Genomic DNA, 20,704 nt, shown 5'->3' with positions numbered 1-20,704 from the left:
CGACTGCTGCGAAAGCTGATTGGAGGACCAACGACACGCCTTTCTTCAGAGTTGAACCATCCTATTAAAGGGACTCCAACGACAACTACGCTCGCGAAATGGTACGCTGCCGCCTGCTGATGAGTTCCTGGTTGCGTTGCCGGTTGTTCCTTTGTGTTTACTCAAAATATGGGTTTATAAAATTTACTTGAGGATTAATATTCGTAACAACGAGTTTGTATTTTATGGAGAACGAGATAATAATTTCTTGATTTTGTGTTTGAGGCGCGCGATGAACCTTGCGATAAGGTGGGCAGTGAGGCTGCGTTCAAAGAGGCTTCGACCCCCCCTCCCGACAAACATTGTTTAGTCTCAAGAATAAAAAACTCAAAAGCACAAACTTGTGTTACACACATATTTTCTAAGTAGATGTATACGAACATTTCATAATCGTAACTTTGTAATATCAAATTTTACTTATTTAAAAAACGAACCATATTTTCTATTACTCGAAATGGTGCACCCTCGCTTGTGTCGTTGTTAGGTCTCCACATGCACCCTTCCAAGGTTGCAGTACTTTAAATGGAACGGAGCTCTAAAGAGCGCTAGCGACAAGGTCAGAAACGTGTCTTAAATAATAGAAAACTATATGCTTTGATATATACGTGCCTCCTAAAAGCTTCGTGTCAGTAAATATCTGCTGTATTTCTTAAAGGCGTGGGCATATCCAGACTAGCTTACAGTCAGTCTTTGCTAAAGTGTTAATCAGCATTAGCATTTTTTGTTCAGATGTAAACACACACAGGACCGAGGGCTTTTTAAATGTGGATTTAATTTGTGGTGGTTCATAGTCACCGTTTTAAGGCACGTCTTTGTTGATTTTTAGTTTTATTGTGCATGTCAACTTTCACGCCACTTGTCAACCATGATGCTAATGTTGCTAATGGCAGTGTTAGAGCAATAACAACAATGTGAGTTAGCAAATTGCGTAGCAAAAGCCACATCTAATCGTTTGGAAACGCACGCACAGTCCAGCGTACACAAACGCAATACCCGTTACTGCTTTAATACGAATAATAGTTGCAGTAAGTGGCCAGTTTTCCAACACGGCTAATAACGTTGTCTGAAAGCAACCAGAGAAACATCACCTTGTTTTGCCTTCGCAGGTGATCCATGTGCATCTGACTGAGGCATCTTTGAAGAATGCTGACTGCACATCGGGCCTGTGCAGCCGCGGCTGCGAAGCATCTGGCCAGAGCTTGTGCCTCCTCAGCACGCACGCGTCGCTGTCTGCTTCACACTTCGGTACCCTGTCCGGACCGAGTTGAACTGCATCCCGAATGGGCCAGCCTGGCTAAGAAACAGCTGAAGGGCAAAAACCCAGAAGATCTCATCTGGCACACCCCGGAGGGTCTCGACATCAAGCCCGTGTACACGCAGGCAGACTCGGCTGGGCGCGCAGATGAGCTGCCTGGAGTGTTTCCGTTCACTAGAGGGCCCTATCCAACCATGTACACCTACAGACCCTGGACCATCAGGCAGTATGCTGGCTTCAGTACGGTGGAGGAGAGCAACAAGTTTTATAAGGACAATATTAAAGGTAAATGATTCTCTCTTTTATAATGTAAATCATCACCATTCACACGACGCATTGTTAGAAACTCTGATTCCTCAATCTTTGGCTCTTTAAGCCGGACAACAGGGTCTCTCCGTGGCTTTTGACCTCCCGACACACCGCGGCTACGACTCAGACAACCCCAGGGTCCACGGAGACGTGGGCATGGCTGGTGTCGCGATAGACACGGTGGAAGACATGAAGATGCTCTTTGATGAAATTCCTCTGGAGAAGATGTCCGTCTCCATGACGATGAACGGGGCCGTGATCCCAGTGTTGGCCATGTTTATTGTGACGGGAGAGGAGCAGGGAGTGCCTAAATCCAAACTAACCGGCACCATTCAGAATGACATTTTAAAGGAGTTTATGGTCCGCAACACCTACATTTTCCCGCCCGAGCCTTCCATGCACGCCATCGCTGACATCTTTGCTTACACGTCACAGGTCTATATAATACTTCAGAGGCTTCTTACTTTTATTTGATTGCTAATTGCTTTTGAGTCGGGCTGAATTTTATGGCTCCCCATGTTCCCAGCACATGCCCAAGTTCAACTCCATATCCATCAGTGGCTACCATCTTCAGGAAGCGGGTGCTGATGCCATCCTGGAGGTAGCCTACACCATCGCTAACGGCCTGGAATATTGCCGCACTGGTCTGAAAGCGGGCCTGACTATCGATGAGTTTGCTCCAAGGTACAAGAAAACATTAAACTTAAGGTCCTTTTTACTGAGGACGCAAACATTCTTTTAAAGCCAGGTAATTTAAAAAAATCTGAGCTTGCCTTTACTGCATTAACTCACTGCTCTAAACAGTTAAAGCTGTCAGGAGTCATTTACATTTCCAGGGTTTGCTCTTTGCTTCTGTTTATGAGGCTATTTATGCAGGAATGGAAGCAGCACTGATTTTGGGAGGCGAAGAGCAAGATGTCAGTTCATATTCATATTAATGAACATGAATTAAATTGCACAGTTGGTCAGGAAATACAGCCTGTATCTCCTCTCCCAAGGGGTGTTTCTATTCCTCCACCTACTGTAAGGAACAACTGTTATCTTTGCTTTGATTATGAGTAATTTTCCGTGTGCAGAATTATTGGAAAATACCAAAAACCAAGAGTTGTAAGGTCTTAAAGATTAGCTCATAAAAATACAGTGGAGTTAATGAACCTGACAGCTGTTGCAGACAATGACAAGAAAGTCCAATGTTTTCACACTGAATGTTCAATAACTTCGTGGTTAATAAATCAATAAAGTGCAGCTGAATCTGTGAGGTCAATGGTAATTTTACCGATGTAGCTGTTTTCATTCAATGTTTTCATCTCCACGTCTGTTCCCCCAGGTTGTCCTTTTTCTGGGGCATCGGCATGAATTTCTACATGGAAATTGCCAAGCTGAGGGCAGCCAGGAGGTTATGGGCCACACTAATAAAGGAGAATTTCCAGCCCAAGAACACCAAGTCTCTCCTCCTCCGCACTCACTGCCAGACTTCAGGATGGTCGCTCACTGAACAGGTGAGGGTTAGCTGTGATTTAAAGGCCTTCAAAAGACCCCAGAAAGTATCATTTGTAGACAATTTTGGCTGACTTTTGCACATTGAGATCAATGTTCTCGCATCAATTCCGCTCCTCCCTCCTCTACCGGTAGGATCCGTACAACAATGTGATCCGTACAGTGATCGAGGCCATGGCCGCCGTGTTCGGAGGCACGCAGTCTCTCCACACCAACTCCTTTGACGAAGCCCTGGGCCTGCCCACGGTGAAGAGCGCTCGCATTGCCAGGAACACCCAGATTATCGTCCAGGAAGAATCGGGCATCCCTAAAGTCGCTGATCCATGGGGGGGCTCGCACATGATGGAGGCTTTAACAGACGATGTGTACAACACGGCGTTAAAGGTTTGGTTCTGGAGCGCCGTGGCTGATTTAACTTCAGCTTCTCTTCACCCGCAGCTCCAGCGTCGGCGTTGGCAGATAATGTGACGTGAAAGTAAATGTTTCTTTTATTGTTTTGTAGTTCATTAAGGACATTGAAGAGATGGGAGGGATGGCCAAAGCTGTGGCAGAGGGCATCCCAAAGCTGAGGATTGAAGAATGTGCTGCTCGCAGACAGGCCCGCATTGACTCAGGTGCATAAGAAAACACACCAGCTTCACACCGTGGAGGAATCGGGTCTCCTTCAGTAGCTGAGATGTTGAATATCAAGTTATTTTGGATTTCTTTCCATGTTTAATAAACACAAAGAGTTTCCACTTTCTCAGTGGCTTGACTGTCCTGGGCAGATGAATCATTAATCATTAAATTAATTAAGTCAAAAAAGGGCTGTTTCCCATATAATAACGTTCCAGATAATAATGAATAAAGCTCATAAAATTCTTTAGCAGCTTTCCAAGCGGTTCTGTTCTCAATGGTTGTAGATATAGTGGATAAAAGAGAGGCCTGACTGTATTTCCCTATTGGAATAATTAATGTAGCTGTGTGTTGGAAATCAAACCAGTTGTTTTCCCAGGGTGCTTTAAGATTAAGTGTTTACATGTAACGAAATGGTCCTGCGCGACTGGGACCTAGAAGCAGAGCTGCCTCAGGGGGGAGGGAACGTTGGTGTGCAGCTCTGAATATTAAATACTCATTACTTTGCCCTTGGAGTAAATTTTTAAATTCTACTTATTTTAAGTGCCTCCATCTCCAACACTGGGCACTTGAGGTGCCACGACAGGATGGAAATCTCCATAATCTCCACTCCCATTGGCATTCATTAGGTCTCTGGTAAATCTGGATGTAAAGCCATCCTCGCCAGTGACATATAACTTCATATATATGCATTTCAAAAATGAGATTTGCACGTGGATGAAGACACATCGAGAGGAGAAGGGTGAAAATGAATCCCATCACTCTTCCTCATCTGCATCTTAAGTCTGATCAACAGTTCAGTGATTTATTAGTAGCTCCCACTTTATTTAAACAGATAATGCCTAGAATAAGTCCAGATATTTAAAAAAACAATTTGTGCTCTTGTCCTTCAGGGTCAGAGGTCATCGTTGGCGTCAACAAGTACCGCTTAGATAAGGAGGAGACGGTGGAAGTGCTGGCTATAGATAACACAGCCGTACGCGAGAAACAGATAGAAAAACTCAAAAAGGTAAGTACTCGTCCATGGACCTGGAAGAGCATTGCAGCTAGCCATGAGAAAAAAGACGAGAAGAGGAAGTATGTTTCATTACGCATTTTGAAAAAAGTGAAAAATGTCAGGAAAAAAGTCGAAATCACAATATTGAGAAAAAAAATCAAAATATAATGTAGCAAAAAAGTGGACCTTTTGAGAACAACCGTTCCAAAATGCCATGCAGATGAAACTATAGCTCGGACTCAGCTTCAGTAACAAGCACTCACAAGCACAGGTGTCAGTATTAAGGCTTTGAACAGGCTGCTGAAAACATGACCCTGAAGTTAGCTTCCTATGTGACAGTTAAGGGAAAATGAATCCATTATGCTAGTGACTGCTTCTCCACCGATTTTCTTCTTTGTACCTCTTTTCCATGTGATATAATTTTAGGCATTTTGGATAACGCATTAACTTTCCCTGACAACCACTATTAGATTTCTGAAACTTGTCCTCTCTTGTCAAAATGTAATCAAGGAACATTTTGATGATTTTTTTTTCACCTACTTCCAATTTCTTCTTGACATTTGGACTTTTCTCCCAAAGGTCATGACAAAAAAATGGCTCCTCTTCCTTTCCCCTCATGGGGTGGCCCTAAATCTCTTCTGTACATTTACAACTGTTGTCCAGACTTGTTTTTACGGACTCTGGAGACATGGGCAGCAGTCTTCCATCTCTGTGTGTATTCTTTGAGATTCGCTCAGGCCGAGAGGAGAGACAGACCCCTCGGTTGGGTAAAGTGGGCACCGTTGCCACTGGTAACCTCTGTTATTGCTTTGTTCCATTGAGATTTGATAGAAGAAACGTGCAAATTGAAATGTTTGCTCAGGCTTTTTATGACTTACATCCTCCCAGCACAGCGCCCTGACACCTCGCTTGTTTCCTTTTTTATAATTGCGTACATGAATTATGAAATATATTTCCTCTGCTAAGCATAGAATCATTAATATTAGAGGACATAAAAAAAAACATGTTGACAAAAGAACTGAGTCACTGAGGCAACATCTTAGTTAACAGTCTGCGGTGTTCCAACAGTCGTCACAAATGCACGGCAGCGGGATTTCGTGCTGCGTTACTGCTGTTAACAGAGCAGATGATTTTCCTCTTGTAGGTGAGACAGAGTCGTGACCCCGAGGCGGCGAAGAAGTGCCTGGAAGCCATAGAGGAGTGTGCCCGAACCAGGGAGGGTAACCTTTTGGCCCTGGCTGTGGAGGCAGCACGTGCCAGGTCAGAGATTATTAAATCATCTGTCAGTGTTATCAACCTTTCCACCGATTCTCCAGCAGCAGTCTCATAATAGCTGCATAATGTCCTCACTGACGATGATTACTTTCTTAAAGATTCAAGCACTGACAGAATGACTCTCCAGTGTCGCACTTAAGATGCTGATCACATCTTTCTTGGCTAGAGAGTTCTGAGAGCTCATGGCCAGTTAAATCCACTAGAATAAATGTCTTATTACACCTGAGAGAACTCCAGCACAGTTGGTGATTTTGACTAGTTTGAGATGACTTAATCATTTATATTTTACTGCAGCAAGCGCCTGTGATTTAGAGGCTTGTTGCCGTGTTTTTAAATAATTGAAAGGTCATATTTTAGTAGATTTTAGTGCTTTGGTCTCTAAAAAGTAAAAGCGGGCTGAAGAATTGGTCTGCACTGCATCACTCAGGTGCTCCGTAGGTGAAATAACTGACGCCATGAAGGCCGTGTTTGGTGAACACAAAGCCAGCACCAGGATGGTGAGCGGTGCCTACCGCAGTGAGTATGGCGAGCAGGAAGAGATCGCCCTGGCTCACAACAGGTACAAATTCACCTCTTCACTGGTCACTTTGATGGCTGGTTCAGGTGGTCCCAACGTCCTTCTCATGCATGTCTTTTTTTAGAATCGCAGATTTTAAGAAACATGAGGGCAGGAACCCGCGTCTGCTGGTGGCAAAGATGGGTCAGGACGGTCACGACAGAGGCGCCAAAGTCATCGCCACGGGCTTCGCTGACCTGGGATTTGACGTGGACATCGGACCACTGTTCCAGGTGAGAGCCCCGCTGGAGTTAGACTTGTTCTTAACAGAGCTAAGAACAACCAAAGCGGCAGAAATTTACATTTCTATTACAGCTCTGTTTCCTGCCTTTTAAAATCCCCCTCTCTCCATTTATTTGCCATACCAATTTGTTCAATTTGTAAATATTGATTGGATAAGAGGTTTATGAATTTTTTATTCATACATAAAAGTGTTATGTACATGCAGTTATTGCACCTTATGGACTAAGCTCCATGTTTTGTAGTTGCAGCCTATAGTAATAATTTATTATTCACTCAGATGAACTCAAAGCCAGTTTTATATTAATATAATCATTAATATTCCTTTAAGATGGTGAAGATACATAAACTCACGCAATGTCTGGTTTATAAAAACACGTATAAATGTTCTGCTTGCTGGAATCGGTTGGCCACATCCCCCTGAATAATGTGCTGGCTCTTTCCTTTGTTTTTCCACTCGGGTGAACAGACGCCCCTGGAGGTTGCCCAGCAGGCTGTCGACGCAGACGTCCACTGTGTTGGCGTCAGCACACTCGCCGCCGGACACAAGACCCTGGTCCCCGAGCTCGTCAAGGAACTGCGGAAGATGAACAGGCCAGATATCCTGGTCATCTGCGGAGGAGTCATCCCGCCACAGGTTCACAAGATTTCATTACTTCAGTCTCCCGTGTCCTGGTCTTATGTTTCTCTTTTCGCTGATCAGCACTGAATTAAACGTCCCATTTGCATGCGGACACAGGCAAGGCAATAGTTACAATAGTGCATAATTTAAACACTTCAAAAGCACCAAATAGGCACAGCTTTGCTTTGTAGTTCAGCACATACACAGATTTCGGCTCTTGACTTTCACATGAATGAGGGAAAATCTGTCAGTCCACTCTTAAGCTGCTCCTCATCCCTGTTATGAGCAGAGAACTGATGTAAAGAATTCAAATGTCCATGCAGAGGGAGAGAATTTCAATACTATGGGGACTCTAATTGCAGGCTACACGTATTCTTCCACGTTTCAGCCATTCTTGTGGGCTTCATCGCCGTCCTTTGAGCTCACGTCACACTTGAATCCGCCATAATTGACGTGACACATTTACACAGAGACTCTGTAAAAGCGTTCTCGCTTTCCCTCAAGACTGATAAATAAAAAAGTGACTATTTGATGAACTGCAAAACCAGTTAAGTGGATCCAACCTCTTTGTGCTCGTAGGACTACGAGTTCCTGTACCAGAGTGGCGTGTGTGCAGTGTTTGGCCCAGGAACCAGGATTCCACAAGCCGCTGTGGAGGTCATAGACAATATAGAGAAGAACCTGGAAAACATCCGTCAAGCAATGTGAAAAGTAGGATGGAGGCTTTAGGTTTGTGTGTTATCTGCAGCAGTCCTTCATGTTGCTTTAGACTGCATCTAATCAGCATCCAACATTTAAATGGTTTTTGGATCCCCTTAAAAGCATCAATAATGAATTCTCTGCTGAGTTTCCTTCAAATTCCCAAAGCTGCTCTCACAAAGAAGTGACTGTATTGCTCAAACAAATGTTTCAGTTCAATAAAAGATTAAATCTGTGTGTTACGGTGATATTCAGATCATTATTCGGAAGCCTTGTGTCAATCAGACCTCACATCACAGTCTCTAATAACAGTCATAATTTAAATATCACTTTCCTGAATTTTTAAATATCTGCTTAAAGCCAGTTTGGAAATGGCCCACGCCTCAACATCTAGTCTCTAAAGTTTGGGAATAATATATAAAATTGTCATTTTGCTGGTTGCATAACACTGTAGCAGGTGAAAAGTTGCTTTTCAATGACTTGTCATGATTTGTTGGTGAAACTGTAGAAACAGACTTCATGTCTGGAGAAATAAATCTTATTAAACATCAGAAAACTGATCACAATGTAGAAACCAGTTCAAAAAGATGTATTTTTGTACACGTGAATCCAAACAGAGTTCACGTTGATGTCTTTCTTCACAATAAACTTGTTCACTTTTTCTGAAACGACCCTTTGAATGCGTGTGAATGGTTCACGTTTGGATTGAACGTTTCCAAAGGCATCAACATGGAGTTTTTGCTGCAGCTTCAAAAGCAATCTCACACGATGAGGACCGGCATTTCTTATTCTAGACCTTATTTCTAGACCTTTTCTTCTTTTCTTTCTTTTTATGTCCATCTAATTTAAACTTTTTAGAAACACCATCCACCATAGTGGATTAATATTAGAATTATTATTTTCTCAGGACTATATATCCCTCCAGGAGAGAGCAGATTGTATGCAGCAGGGATTCTTATAGAAGGCTTCTATATGATGTCTCATTTAAAGTGTTCTTCACATTTTACAGGAAAACCTTTCCTAATAAGTGTTTGGCCTCTCTTTTGTGAACACAAAGATCCACCTGAAAGCCTCATGAACCCTTGTATTGTTCATCATGTGCATTGTTGTCAAGCCTCAAAGCTCTTCCTCCACAAGCGAGGCTGTCTAAGAGGAAAAGCAATTAAAACCGCTGATGAATGTTATATATATTATCATGCCAACATTAGAGCCACAGCTGCCCCTCGTGCTGTTGGTTGTCAATGCAAATCAATACTGGCTTCTCAAATCCATTTCCCCAACAGGCCAACTACCACTTATCCTTTATGCCTCTTTCACTGCATTCACCAATACCCTCTTTGGGCTTCTTCTGGGTCTCCTGCCTGGCAGGTCCAACCTCAGCTCACTGTCTTGCCTGTGGACCTTAGCAAACGGTCCCAATCTCCTCTCTAACATGCTCTGTCCCTACTCATTCCTGATCCTATCCCGCTGCATCACTCCCAAAGAGAGTCTTCAACATTTTCATCTCTGCCACCCCCGGCTCTGCTTCCTGTCTGAGCCAACAGCATCTGATGCACCTTTATTGTGCACCATGACTGAACTGTTTCACCTCTTTCCCACCCACGCTCGTCTATCAACCCCCAGGCGTCCAGTAACCTTACTGTTCCGCTTGGGTCCCTCACGCTTTAGCTAACCTCAATTTCTCTCTTTTTCAGTGTAGACCTCCATCACTTTAGATTGTCTTCCTCCTGTCCTCGGTACAGAGCACAATGTCCTCAGCAAACATCACAGTCCTTGGAGGTTTCTGTCTAACCTCATGTCAGCAGCAGAACAAGGAGTGGTCAGTGAGGGCCAGCAGTGCCGTGCACTTAGAAAAGTCTGAGGTTCCCAGGAAACTTAGAAGAAACACTGTTAAAGACACTATTCATAATTGAATAATTAAAGCTTCTTCTGACTAGTCTGATGATTAAAAAGCCACAGCCCATCACAACCCATCATTCAGCTCAAGCAGTTGAAGCCGACTGCGAATCCCTTTTTCCCAGCTGGATCTCGGCTTGTTTGTTTATAATTTGCAGTAATCCGTTTGAGTCCTGTTAATCTCATGTATGTGAACTGAATACACGCTGACATCTGGGAAGAATGAAACAGGACAAGTAATTAAGCAGCACTGACATCCTGTCACACTTAACTACCTGAGGACCAGTGGCTCCCAAGAGGGTTTCTGAGAGGTGAGGAATGAGGAACATTAATCTGTGGAAATGGTTATCTGACTGAAAATAATACTTGAAGGAATAAACTGTGTCTTTGGGTTTGGGGGGGGGGGGGCACGTAGGGGTGGTACCTGACATGAGGAGAGGAGTGTATCAGCCCCTTTGGTGACATTAGATTACAAAAAACAACGTGTCACCTCGAGATATTAATGCGGGAATTTTTTTTTATTATTATGGAACAGGGCAGCGATGACTCCTGCTGCTGACTCTGCTCGTCTGGAACGAGCTTCTCATTGACCAATGGCGTCTCATTGCCTGCTGATCTCTTCACCTGTGCATATCCACTGAAGTGATTTTATCTTGTGACCACACATAATTATTTTAAATCCAATGTCACCAGAGGGGCTCCGTAAAGAATGGTACCAAATAAAATACTCAGTAAGACACAAGACAAATGTGAAAGTAAACACTTGGTTGCACAGATCCTGGGATTTTATTTCTTTGATTTTATACATCTGTGTTTTGTTCATCTGACGAATGAGGTAACTTTACTTTACAGGAGTTGAAATAAATTAAAATGGGCGCATTGAAAAAGGCACAACGGTCACAGTTTGACACCATATCATGAACATCAGTCTGCCTGTTTATAAAGGACGAATGATGGATGGATCATTCCCACCCTGCTGAGACAGACAGCTCAGTCTGCTCAATGAGGCGGGGAAGAGGCAGACAGGAAAACAGCACAACAAATCTCTTCAGTGTATTAATCCATAAACTCAGCGTGATGTGAATGGGGTTAGAGTGCAGGAGATGGATGCAGGACCCAACACAGTCATGTCCCTTCATATGGTGCCACCACAAGTGGCTCTTTGTGAGCTTGTTCATGCACACCTCATATGCTACATGGCAAATGCACTAAAATACAGCTTCTGCCTCTCATCAACCTCAGTAGGTCCAGCATTCTGGGATACTGACAGAGTTGAGCAGAAGGGCAACAGTTTTAATCAGAGGTCAGTCCACCCAGCTAACAACCCCAACCAACAAAAACTCATGGTAAAGAGGATTACGGTAAATAAAAAAATACATACAGCCATATGTGCGGAAAGGAAAGAGGAAGCAGTTCTTAAAGGGTGGAGACAATGGGACCCAGGTGGAGGACATTGGGGGTACCGGTAATTAGACAGCCCTTTAGCACACATAGAAAATAAACTTGATAAACTTAAATCAAAGAACAGACAACCTGTCAGACTAACAGTGAGACGCCACAGAAGTGCTGCACCTGTGAGATGAGATCTGTTATATTTCACATTAAGCTTCAGAAACAATTGAGTGTAATCCTTGTGGACCTTTCACTCGACGCACTCCTTTTGAGTGTCACAAAATCCAAACCCTTACGGTACCCTGTGCTCCAGCGCCGCTGCAGAGTTAAAACTTGATTGTTTGACAGAGACACTTTCACCAGCTGGTTGATCTTTCACGATGAGTTAGCCTGACACGATAAACCTGGTGCATGCTAATGGGGTGATGAAAAACAGCTTCCACCCACCCGTTCAGTAGTTTATTTTATTGGAGGTTAAAGACATAAATTCACATTGTAAACAGTACATAAGACATACCAAAATAACTAAACAAACATTCCCAGCGCTCCCAGGGGACATCAATATTTCCACACTCGAGTGCAGTGCAGTGTTTCGTTATCAAGCACTGTGTGATGGAGCTGCGGAGGGATCCGTGCACAGCATGTTTGCAAATGTTCAGAAGTTGTGTTTGTGGGAAACGGGGAGCAGCTGGAGAAGTGCAACCACTTCAAACGCGGAGTCACCGTTCAAACACCACAAATAACAGAATATTGTACAGAAAATCCTGTAGTAGGAGTCACAGTTCCAGAACCTCTGAGGACACGACTGTTTACGAAATCATCATTTTAAAGTTACATAGCTAATCTAGAAAAATAGACAGATTGGGAATCTATAAATAAACTGTGTGCAATTCACATTTTTTTTACCCCTCTCTGAATGTTCCCGAGTGGCCCAGGCGCACTCTGGACTTGGAACATCTCTGGAATGATGTGAAAATTACCATCTGATGACCCCTTCCAACCTGACAGACGATCTGAACGGAGGAATATTCCCAAATATAGTGATGCATGACAGCTGGAGGGCGGAGCTGCTGCCAAAGGACTAAAGAAAAACTGTGAATATGTATATATACAGTATGTATGACATAGATTTTCCTATACATTTATGGAGGATACATTTCTAAAGTCCCATATGTGCTTTGTTATTGTGATGAAAGAAGTGTGTTGTTGTTCTTCTAGCAGAGGTCTGAAACCCTCCTGAGTGCACTGCACATATAAATGATGAAATCATGGAACTAAAGCACTTTTTAGCATTTTGTGATGGCTCAGTGAGCGCTAAAGTGAAACTGAGGAACCCTTTTGACAGTTTTATGAAAGCATTTATATCCCCAGTGATTCCTCTATGGCAAACCTCCTCTTCCTATGTTTAGGAAAATAGGTGTCACAGAGGAATCCCTTAAATATCATTTAGATAAACTAAGACTTAACAAAAATTCTTTAACATCAATTATGCTGTTAAATCAGTGAATGAGTGTTGTGTTTTTTTTGGTCTAAACATTTTACTGTACAGTCTCTGTTTGGAAAAAGAATTTGCTCATCAGAAGAATGGTTCTGGGATGAGTCACAGGATTTGTCGTGTACCGGTACCTGTGCAAACCGAGCCCACAGTTGTGGTGACAGCACACAAAAAAGGTGCAATTGCATTACCCTGCTTAAAGTTACTGAAATACATCCTGAAAGGTTTGGTAAAGTAGCACATTAAGGGATTTTTTTTTCTCCTACGGCACAAATGCGCTTGACATTTTCCATCTCAGTTCAAGATCACAGCATGAGATGTTTCCTGAATTGTCTGTGCGGACATCAGGGTTTTGCCGGTGCTGACCATGTAAATGGTGGTTTCGTTACCGTTGTTGCTGCTGGTCCGGCAGAACTTGAAGCTGGGGCACCACAGGAACAGCTGCTGCACCTCCATTTTGAAGCTCTGGCTGAACATGTAGTAAATTATGGGATTATACACCGTGGAGCTCTTGGCAAACATGCACGGCAGGAGGCTGACTTCCGGTGGGATGCTGCTACTGTCTTTGAGGATAGACCACAGACTTACCAGGCCGTACGGAGCCCAGCAGCCCAAGAAGCCGACACTGATCAGAACAGCGATCTGGAACGGAGTAGGAGAAAAGACTCAGTAAGGCCTTTTGGATATTACTGACAATAATCTATTATCTGTTTTTGATGTAATACCGAAAATCTCTTCAATAACTTTTATTATTTACAGGTGAGGATGGGTCGATGTCAGTGGTCAAATCATCATTAGGAAGTTTACAGCTGCAGCCAGTGACAATCTGACAATGAACCAATCTCAGCCAATTGAATTGCAGCATTTACGATCATTTGTAAATAGTTGCTATCACGTCCATGTATGCCAGGGTGTGTACTGTCAATCAAGTAGAATGAGAACTCACAGAAGCCGTTTTATCTATTTTTCCTGAAAGGCCGCACAAAAATTGCAACAACATTCATCATCGGGACAAAATCACGTACCATTAACAGCCTGCGGTGGAGCTTGATGATGACGGGGATTTGGTTGGTGTTAACTGTCTTTTTATAGGTGAAATAGAGTTTGATGGCGATGCCAAAGTAGCAGCAGATGATGATGACCGCAGGCACAGCGAGGTTGAGGGAGAAAATGGTGACGACGAAAGAGAATCCCTCGTCTTTCATTTGGCCCCAGGCCAGAGAGCAGGATATGCCGAAAGGCTCTGGGCCATAACGACCCCAGCCCAGAATGGGGAACATGGCCCACATGATGCTGTAGAGCCAGACCCACATGCACATGATCTTCACTGACTTCCAGGTGATTTTCTCCTCTGTGAAAGAGTAAAAAAAAAAAAAAAAAACGTCAGTTTTCCATTTTCTTCTTGGTTTTTTCCTTCTGTGTCTCACAGTTCTATAGAGCTTAAAATGGACAAAAACAACAACAAAGGCAGAAATCAGTGATAAAAGCATAAATGTGATATAAAACTTGATGACCCCACTGTATGTATTCGGAGGAAATCTTCTACCAGCCATCTCGTTTTCAGAGAAGGGAATATAAGGAATATACTGTATATGGTCCTGCTTTCCGTCACAATTTTCAAAGATGAGTGGTATTCTCTAACGTACGTACGGCAACGCTGCCTCATCCACGCTCAAATCCGAGCCACAGCAGAGACGATGGTGATGCAATCCCAGTTTAATAGGGAGTTATGCAAGACTACATATCGGTCACAGTGTTACATATGTGGTGTATCTGTTCTTTTAGATACACAGAAATCTTGTGTCCTTTTAAAAGGTTTTCATGCATTGCACTAATTCGATTTCTCAGAAACGCTCCTGCAGTCACAAGCTTTTTAACACCTTCTTTTCAGGGGAAGAGATCGCAAAGACACTTTTTAATTCCCCTGTAATAGATTGTGATGGTAAATCATATGTCGCAGCCGTATGTTGACGCAGCACTACGTACTGGGTCAAGTACTGACATGCACGCACTGTCTGGCACACTTTATTGGGGTATCAAGGACTCACTTTGCAGCATGCAGAATCCCCAGAGTCCTATTTAGCTCTCAGCTAAATGTGTTCCAAACCCAAGCAAACATCTTCTCTAGTGGTGTCTGTCATCGCCATCACGAGTGAAGTTAGAGGAATTTCATTTAAATCATCTTTGAAGTGATGATGTCATGGTCTCTTGGACAAAAATGTGCATTTAATCACTTTTCAAGCTCTTACTTGGAGATTGCAGATTGAGAGAGACTGTGAAGCGCACTATGGCCAAGATAGTCAGGTTCATGATGCTGGCGACACCAAAGAGGAACCCTACCAGTCCATAGTATATACAGGTAGCATCTCCCCCAATCCAGCGGTGGCTCCAGGCAGAGGCCACCGACAGAGGGTACATTGTAACTGCCGCTCCCAGGTCAGTCACAGCCAGATTCACACAAAGCAGCTCTGGGGGCTTCATCTTTGATGACCTTTTGACTGCCGTGATGATGACCAGAAGGTTTCCAATGATGGAGAGAACCCCTAAAACACAGAGAGAGTAAACACTAATGTTCCTAAATCACTAGAACCCCTTAAAAATGCATCAAGCCATTCAATGTGTGGAGTATTTTTTATGTATGATAATCAGTTCATTCTTGATTCTTTGTGTTCTTTGTTTAGGCACAGAATACTATTGATCTACTATTTTCATTCAACAGCTTCCTTCTGCAACCCTTATTGAATGTACATGAATTAAACTGTTGGAACCAATGTGTGAACAGGTTCCCATTGATTTCAGGGAGCCGACCACACTCTGTATAGACTTTTACATTTTTGTGAGATTACTGGGATTTTGACATTTCCAGAAGTGGATCTGCTGGCGTATGTTTGGTAAGATCATCCTATCACTGATGGGCATGGAATCAGCTGGAGGCCAAGGATTAGTGAGTAATTAATGTCACATTCCATATTACAAAAAAAGCTGGAGGTTGCCTGGAAACCGGTTAGGCTTATAAGCCTAACCGGTGTTACACCCACAGCTGTAATTAAACGACAGGAGCAAGTGGAGGATAATTATTTAATGTGCCTTTTATAAATATGAAACAAACTAAATAATAATGAATAAATACACACACACACATACATACATACATACATAAATCAAAATGAGTGTCACTATAAGTGTGCTGATTGTATTCTTTTCTGTTCTAAATTTCTGAAATCCTCTGATAACTCATATGAAACAGCAAAAATCTCTAATTAGATCAATGTCAATATTGCTGCAGCTGCATAAGACGCCTGTTGATCCTGGAGGCAAGAAATCCCCTCCAGGCACTGATGAACTAAAGAGCCTTTCATGGAGCACTGAGAGATGACAATTCTGCAACCACTCTTTCCTCACACTTTCCTGGTTCATGCTGGAGACACCTAGACGAGGTCTGAAACCCGGACAGCATGTGAAGCCTTCAGCTGGGTGAAAATTGTGATGACACATGTGAGAAGGAAAGCCTCAACGGCTCCTAACATCTCAGAGCAGAAGAGCTCCGTTCCTCCTGATTTCAGAGTATTGACATGGAAGGGATTATGAGAATGGACGAGTGAGGGAGAGATTTGTGAGGAAACGATTTGGGGGAAGTGGCACCGGGGGTCTGCATCTTCTGCACATACAGGTCAATGCAGACCCTGCTGGACTTTTACTTAAATACAAGTGGGAAATTGCAGGACACTGACCATGCAGAGCTGGTCTTTAGATCCAGGATCAGACTCATTCCATATAGCAGCATCCATTACAGCAAATGTGAAATAAAAAGCAAAACAGTCCATTTGATACAATATTGTCACAGCTGCGGGCAATCATGCCCGTGAGCCGTTTCTGACAATAATGCGGTGTTCAGCCAAACTCGTGTGTCGCATTTGGGTTCTCATCTGGTTCGTGACACAATATATAATAGCTGGAGTTGGTATCTGACTGGTGAGAGCCGTGTAAGGTAATTAAGAGCAAAGTGTTGCGTAAATGTGACTGAGATGGAGGCTACGCTGATGAAACTAAACAGAGAATTGATTCATTTGATTATCAGATGATAGAGACTAAACAAGACTGCATGTGTTACAGCACAACACTGGTTCTTTTGCTTTCAACCATTTACTCTGCCTCCTACACAGATTCTAATGTGTAAAACTTGATCTGGTAGACAACAAAAGATAAAACTTAGATGATTCTGGATCTAAATGTCCAGCAAATGCAATCAGGAAAGGAGGTTCAAAACCTGAAAGGTCATGCTTTGTATGAAGCCTAATGGAACCATCAAGGGCCCAATAACTGTGCAGTTATTCAGTCCTGCCTGTAGCAGTCCTTGAGAGCTCATTTCTTTTAATCTCACAATCTTTGGGCATGAATAAAGTAATCCATCCATGAAGAAATACTGTAAAGAATTCCAGTGAGGGGGTAAGTATAGCTAGCAAAGGTCTTTTGATAGGTTCAAAGGGTTGAAGAATACAGGAGAAAGGCAAAAAGGCTAGCAGACAGATAAAAAATCACAGGAGGGAATGTTAACAGAAGGAATAATTAATCACACAGCAAGAGACAACAATCAGAAGAGGTAAAAAGAACAGTCTATTCTAGACATTAGCACTGATTCTCAGCAGCTGTACCTGTAGATAAGGCTGTTTTTGTCCTTGATTACACATTGTTTAGATCACCTGAACCTTTAAAAGCCTTGAACGATCTGGACCGGGCTCACAATTATCACCTTGTTGCATCCGCCATATACAGTGCTGATGAATGCATTCAGCATCAATTAGGTGGCAGAGAACAGCAGGAAAATTACACCGCTGATGATAACCCTCCTCTTCCAGCCTCACACCTACACCACACAATCAGAGGAAGAAAAGCTCCACATTGTGTAATATTAATGAATATATATTTTTCTCTTTTGACCTTTTGGCCAGTTAATACTGGAGGATTTTAACAGATGCCAGTGTACTTCAAAATTCTGTGTTTCTGTTGGATTTCTACTCAATGTGGATGATAAATACAATATGCTCCTCCTATTCACCCCTTCAAATGGCTCCCTGGGGTCTTCATTCCAGTGTTAATGCAGAACAATATGGAATATTTATTACACTCTATGTGCGCGCAAGGAAACTCTTGACTGTCAATGAATTGAGATGATAACAGGATAAGCTGATTTAGTTTATAAGTCAGTCATATAATTAGGCCATTTTTGCATTGCTTCGTTACATATTACAGTCATCTCATTACAGAAATCGTGCTTTTCTTCGTCCAGTTTATCTGGATGTGGGTATTCATGCGTGAACAGCCCGGTGACCGTGTGCGTAAAGATAAAAAAAAAATCTCCTGACGCTTAACACTAACATATTCTTACTGGCAAAAGGAACATATCAGCATTCCAACCATCGTCACACTGGACTCATATCAGTAAGCAATACAACATTCAGATTTTCCAATCCTAAAGGAAATTAATTATGCTGTAATTGGCCCTATTTCAAATAAATAAGTAAAGTAGGAGCAAACGCGGGTGCCCAAAAGTTTTTATCACAAAAATTGTTTTGAAAATCACGTGTTTGTCCAAAAGATCTGTACCAGCATATGTACAAATAATTCCACTGGTATCCAGGCGTAAACAGTCCAGTACACGTATCCCCAAGTTTTACATTTATTTTAGCTTTAGTGTTCTCTGCGGGGGGAATATCGCCCTGTGTTTATCTGTTTTTGTTCGTTCAAAATTACATGCGCCTCTTACCTACAACCAGTATGAAACAACCTGTGCCAATGTCCAGCGCTGGGGAGAGAGTAGAGGAATAAATATCCATAAGAGCTGCAGTGCGTAAAAGCGGAGGAACAGATGGAGAAAAGTCGCCACTTGGAGCAGTTGATGTGATCTTATGTCACATACATCTGTAGGCAACTGAAGTAAGGAGGAGCAGAGAGGTGCTCAGGGTGCGGAGCGCGTCCTCTGCTCAGGCTGAATGATTTATAGGACGCGCGTCTCCAGGGAGACGTTATCAGCGTGGCTTACGCGCATTGAGACGACCTGCGTACCACAAGTCGATGCTAAGGTGTCAAAATGAGCCTCCCCCTCATCATTACAAGTGTAAAAAGGCAAAGTCTGCACGGAAATATTTGCTCTATTATCATCTCCAATTTTTGTTTATATATATATATGTGTGTGCATGTATATATATATATATATATATATATATATATATATATATATATATATATATATATATATATATATATATATATGTGTGTGTGTGTGTGTATAGATTGATATTTTTTTCAAGCCTCGGCTACCCAAAACCTGGTCCCCGCTCTCCGTTTACACCAGGACGCCTGAACATGGAGCGATACGAAAGAGGGGCACCAGCTCCAGTGGCGCGTTTCGAAAACGCCGCCTAATGTGCGCAACAGCTGCAGAGCGCTACCACTAAGTAGTACCATGCGTAGGCCTAGAAGAAGAACTTTGAGCGTAGAAGAAGACAGGTACAACTTTCAAACCACGTTTTTCACAAGTTTTTGTTAGTTTTAAAGTTCATGGATTCGCGTCGAAGCAATTCCATCAAGTCAATGCTTCACTTCGAAAGCGGTTGACTGTTGTGCTCAAGAGCTTCTATATAAGCGTAGAATATCCGGTTCACTACCGCCACCTACCGGCGTGGTGTGTGTAGTACTGCGTGTTGGTGGTCTGTGCGCTTGGCCTCCCCTCCAAAAGACTTCTTTAGTTCTGTAATTGCTGGAGACAAAGTTTGAAAATAGCCTTCATGGACCATTAGCATGCTGATGACCTGGGTGGTCAGCTAAGAGTTGTTAGCACTGAGCCAGATTTGCTTGCAGGAGCTTCCATTTTGTCTGCAGTCACATGGTGATGAGTCACGAGATCCTGTGTGACGGTGTCGGATGGTTGAGGAGGAGAGCCAAGTTTGTGTACTAGCTAGAGCCGATTGCTGGTTTGAGGTGGTGGACTGAGACATTTTCCTATCATCCACTTACGACATGGTTCCTACTCCCCACGTTGGAGCTGCCCCATTTGCCCCAAATACACTCTCAGCCAAAGAACAAGGATTCAGCGGCACCTGGATGTGCCCATTACAAAAATGCTGTTACATTCTAAGGTTTGGATTTGTGCACATGGTTGCCTTTGCAGTCTCTTGTGTCTTGTTAGTCATTGGTGTATTTGACTTTTTTCCATGACCTCCTCCCAGATGAAACGATCTGCAAATGCAAATTAAACCACAGAACTTCTGGACATTTTCACTGCCTAACTAAAAAGAAGCACAGTGATCAATCATCACCTGCAGGCCTGCCAGGTTGCCACTAAACAAACACCCAAACTCAGCTCTTTCCCCACTGGTTCATCAGGCACCTCAGCTGCACCCCCACACACCCAGCTTCCACCATCCAACCTTCCACATGTCTCGCCCATTTCTGCATCCACTGTTCCTCCTCCCCGACGAGATCTTCCCCTTGCACAAATAATAGGACCTTCTGCCACCTCTTCCTGCGCCTCCCCCATCTACGTGATTTTATTTTGAAGTTTCTTTCGCTCACTTCCGGTTCTGTCTCCAAGCTCTGGCTAGAGTCATTTGATTTCAGAAATGAAGAAGTCTTTTAGAGAAGAGGTGAAACAACTTCAAGAACCTGAAACAGTCTGGCTGCTACCTGAGATCAAGAATATTGAATTGAATATTGAATATTAATTCTTCTTAAAATCTTAGTCCACCATGGAGAGTGGTGGTATTTCAATTTTATTTAAAATTTATGCAGGGATTGAAGATGATCTTATAAAACATTTG

At 42.9% G+C, this 20,704-nt stretch overlaps 2 protein-coding genes across 3 annotated transcripts; one reads left to right on the top strand and one right to left on the bottom strand.

Annotated features, from left to right (window-relative positions):
- The first annotated feature begins 469 nt into the window (after positions 1-469).
- mmut (methylmalonyl CoA mutase) lies at positions 470-8,773 on the top strand. 2 transcript variants are annotated; one of them, XM_003971519.3, is made up of 13 exons: positions 470-595; positions 1,146-1,579; positions 1,671-2,038; positions 2,130-2,287; positions 2,931-3,102; positions 3,236-3,484; positions 3,603-3,714; positions 4,609-4,724; positions 5,857-5,972; positions 6,415-6,546; positions 6,629-6,776; positions 7,253-7,420; positions 7,985-8,773. In XM_003971519.3, the coding sequence occupies exons 2-13, from the start codon at positions 1,183-1,185 to the stop codon at positions 8,111-8,113; spliced, it is 2,265 nt and encodes a 754-aa protein (XP_003971568.1). In that variant the 5' UTR covers positions 470-595; positions 1,146-1,182; the 3' UTR covers positions 8,114-8,773. The 2 variants fall into 2 exon arrangements, with proteins under 2 accessions (XP_003971568.1, XP_011610208.1); XM_011611906.2 differs by lacking the exon at positions 470-595 and adding an exon at positions 872-1,064.
- Positions 8,774-10,784: 2,011 nt separating this feature from the next.
- opn8b (opsin 8, group member b) lies at positions 10,785-18,848 on the bottom strand. The gene is made up of 4 exons (XM_029850060.1): positions 18,652-18,848; positions 15,137-15,430; positions 13,913-14,238; positions 10,785-13,529 (listed from the first exon to the last, which is right to left on the bottom strand). The coding sequence occupies exons 1-4, from the start codon at positions 18,719-18,721 to the stop codon at positions 13,182-13,184; spliced, it is 1,038 nt and encodes a 345-aa protein (XP_029705920.1). The 5' UTR covers positions 18,722-18,848; the 3' UTR covers positions 10,785-13,181.
- Positions 18,849-20,704: the final 1,856 nt, after the last annotated feature.

This window comes from Takifugu rubripes, chromosome 16, assembly GCF_901000725.2.
Source record: "Takifugu rubripes chromosome 16, fTakRub1.2, whole genome shotgun sequence".
Lineage (NCBI taxonomy): Eukaryota > Metazoa > Chordata > Actinopteri > Tetraodontiformes > Tetraodontidae > Takifugu > Takifugu rubripes.
This window is presented reverse-complemented; position numbering and strand designations above follow the sequence as displayed.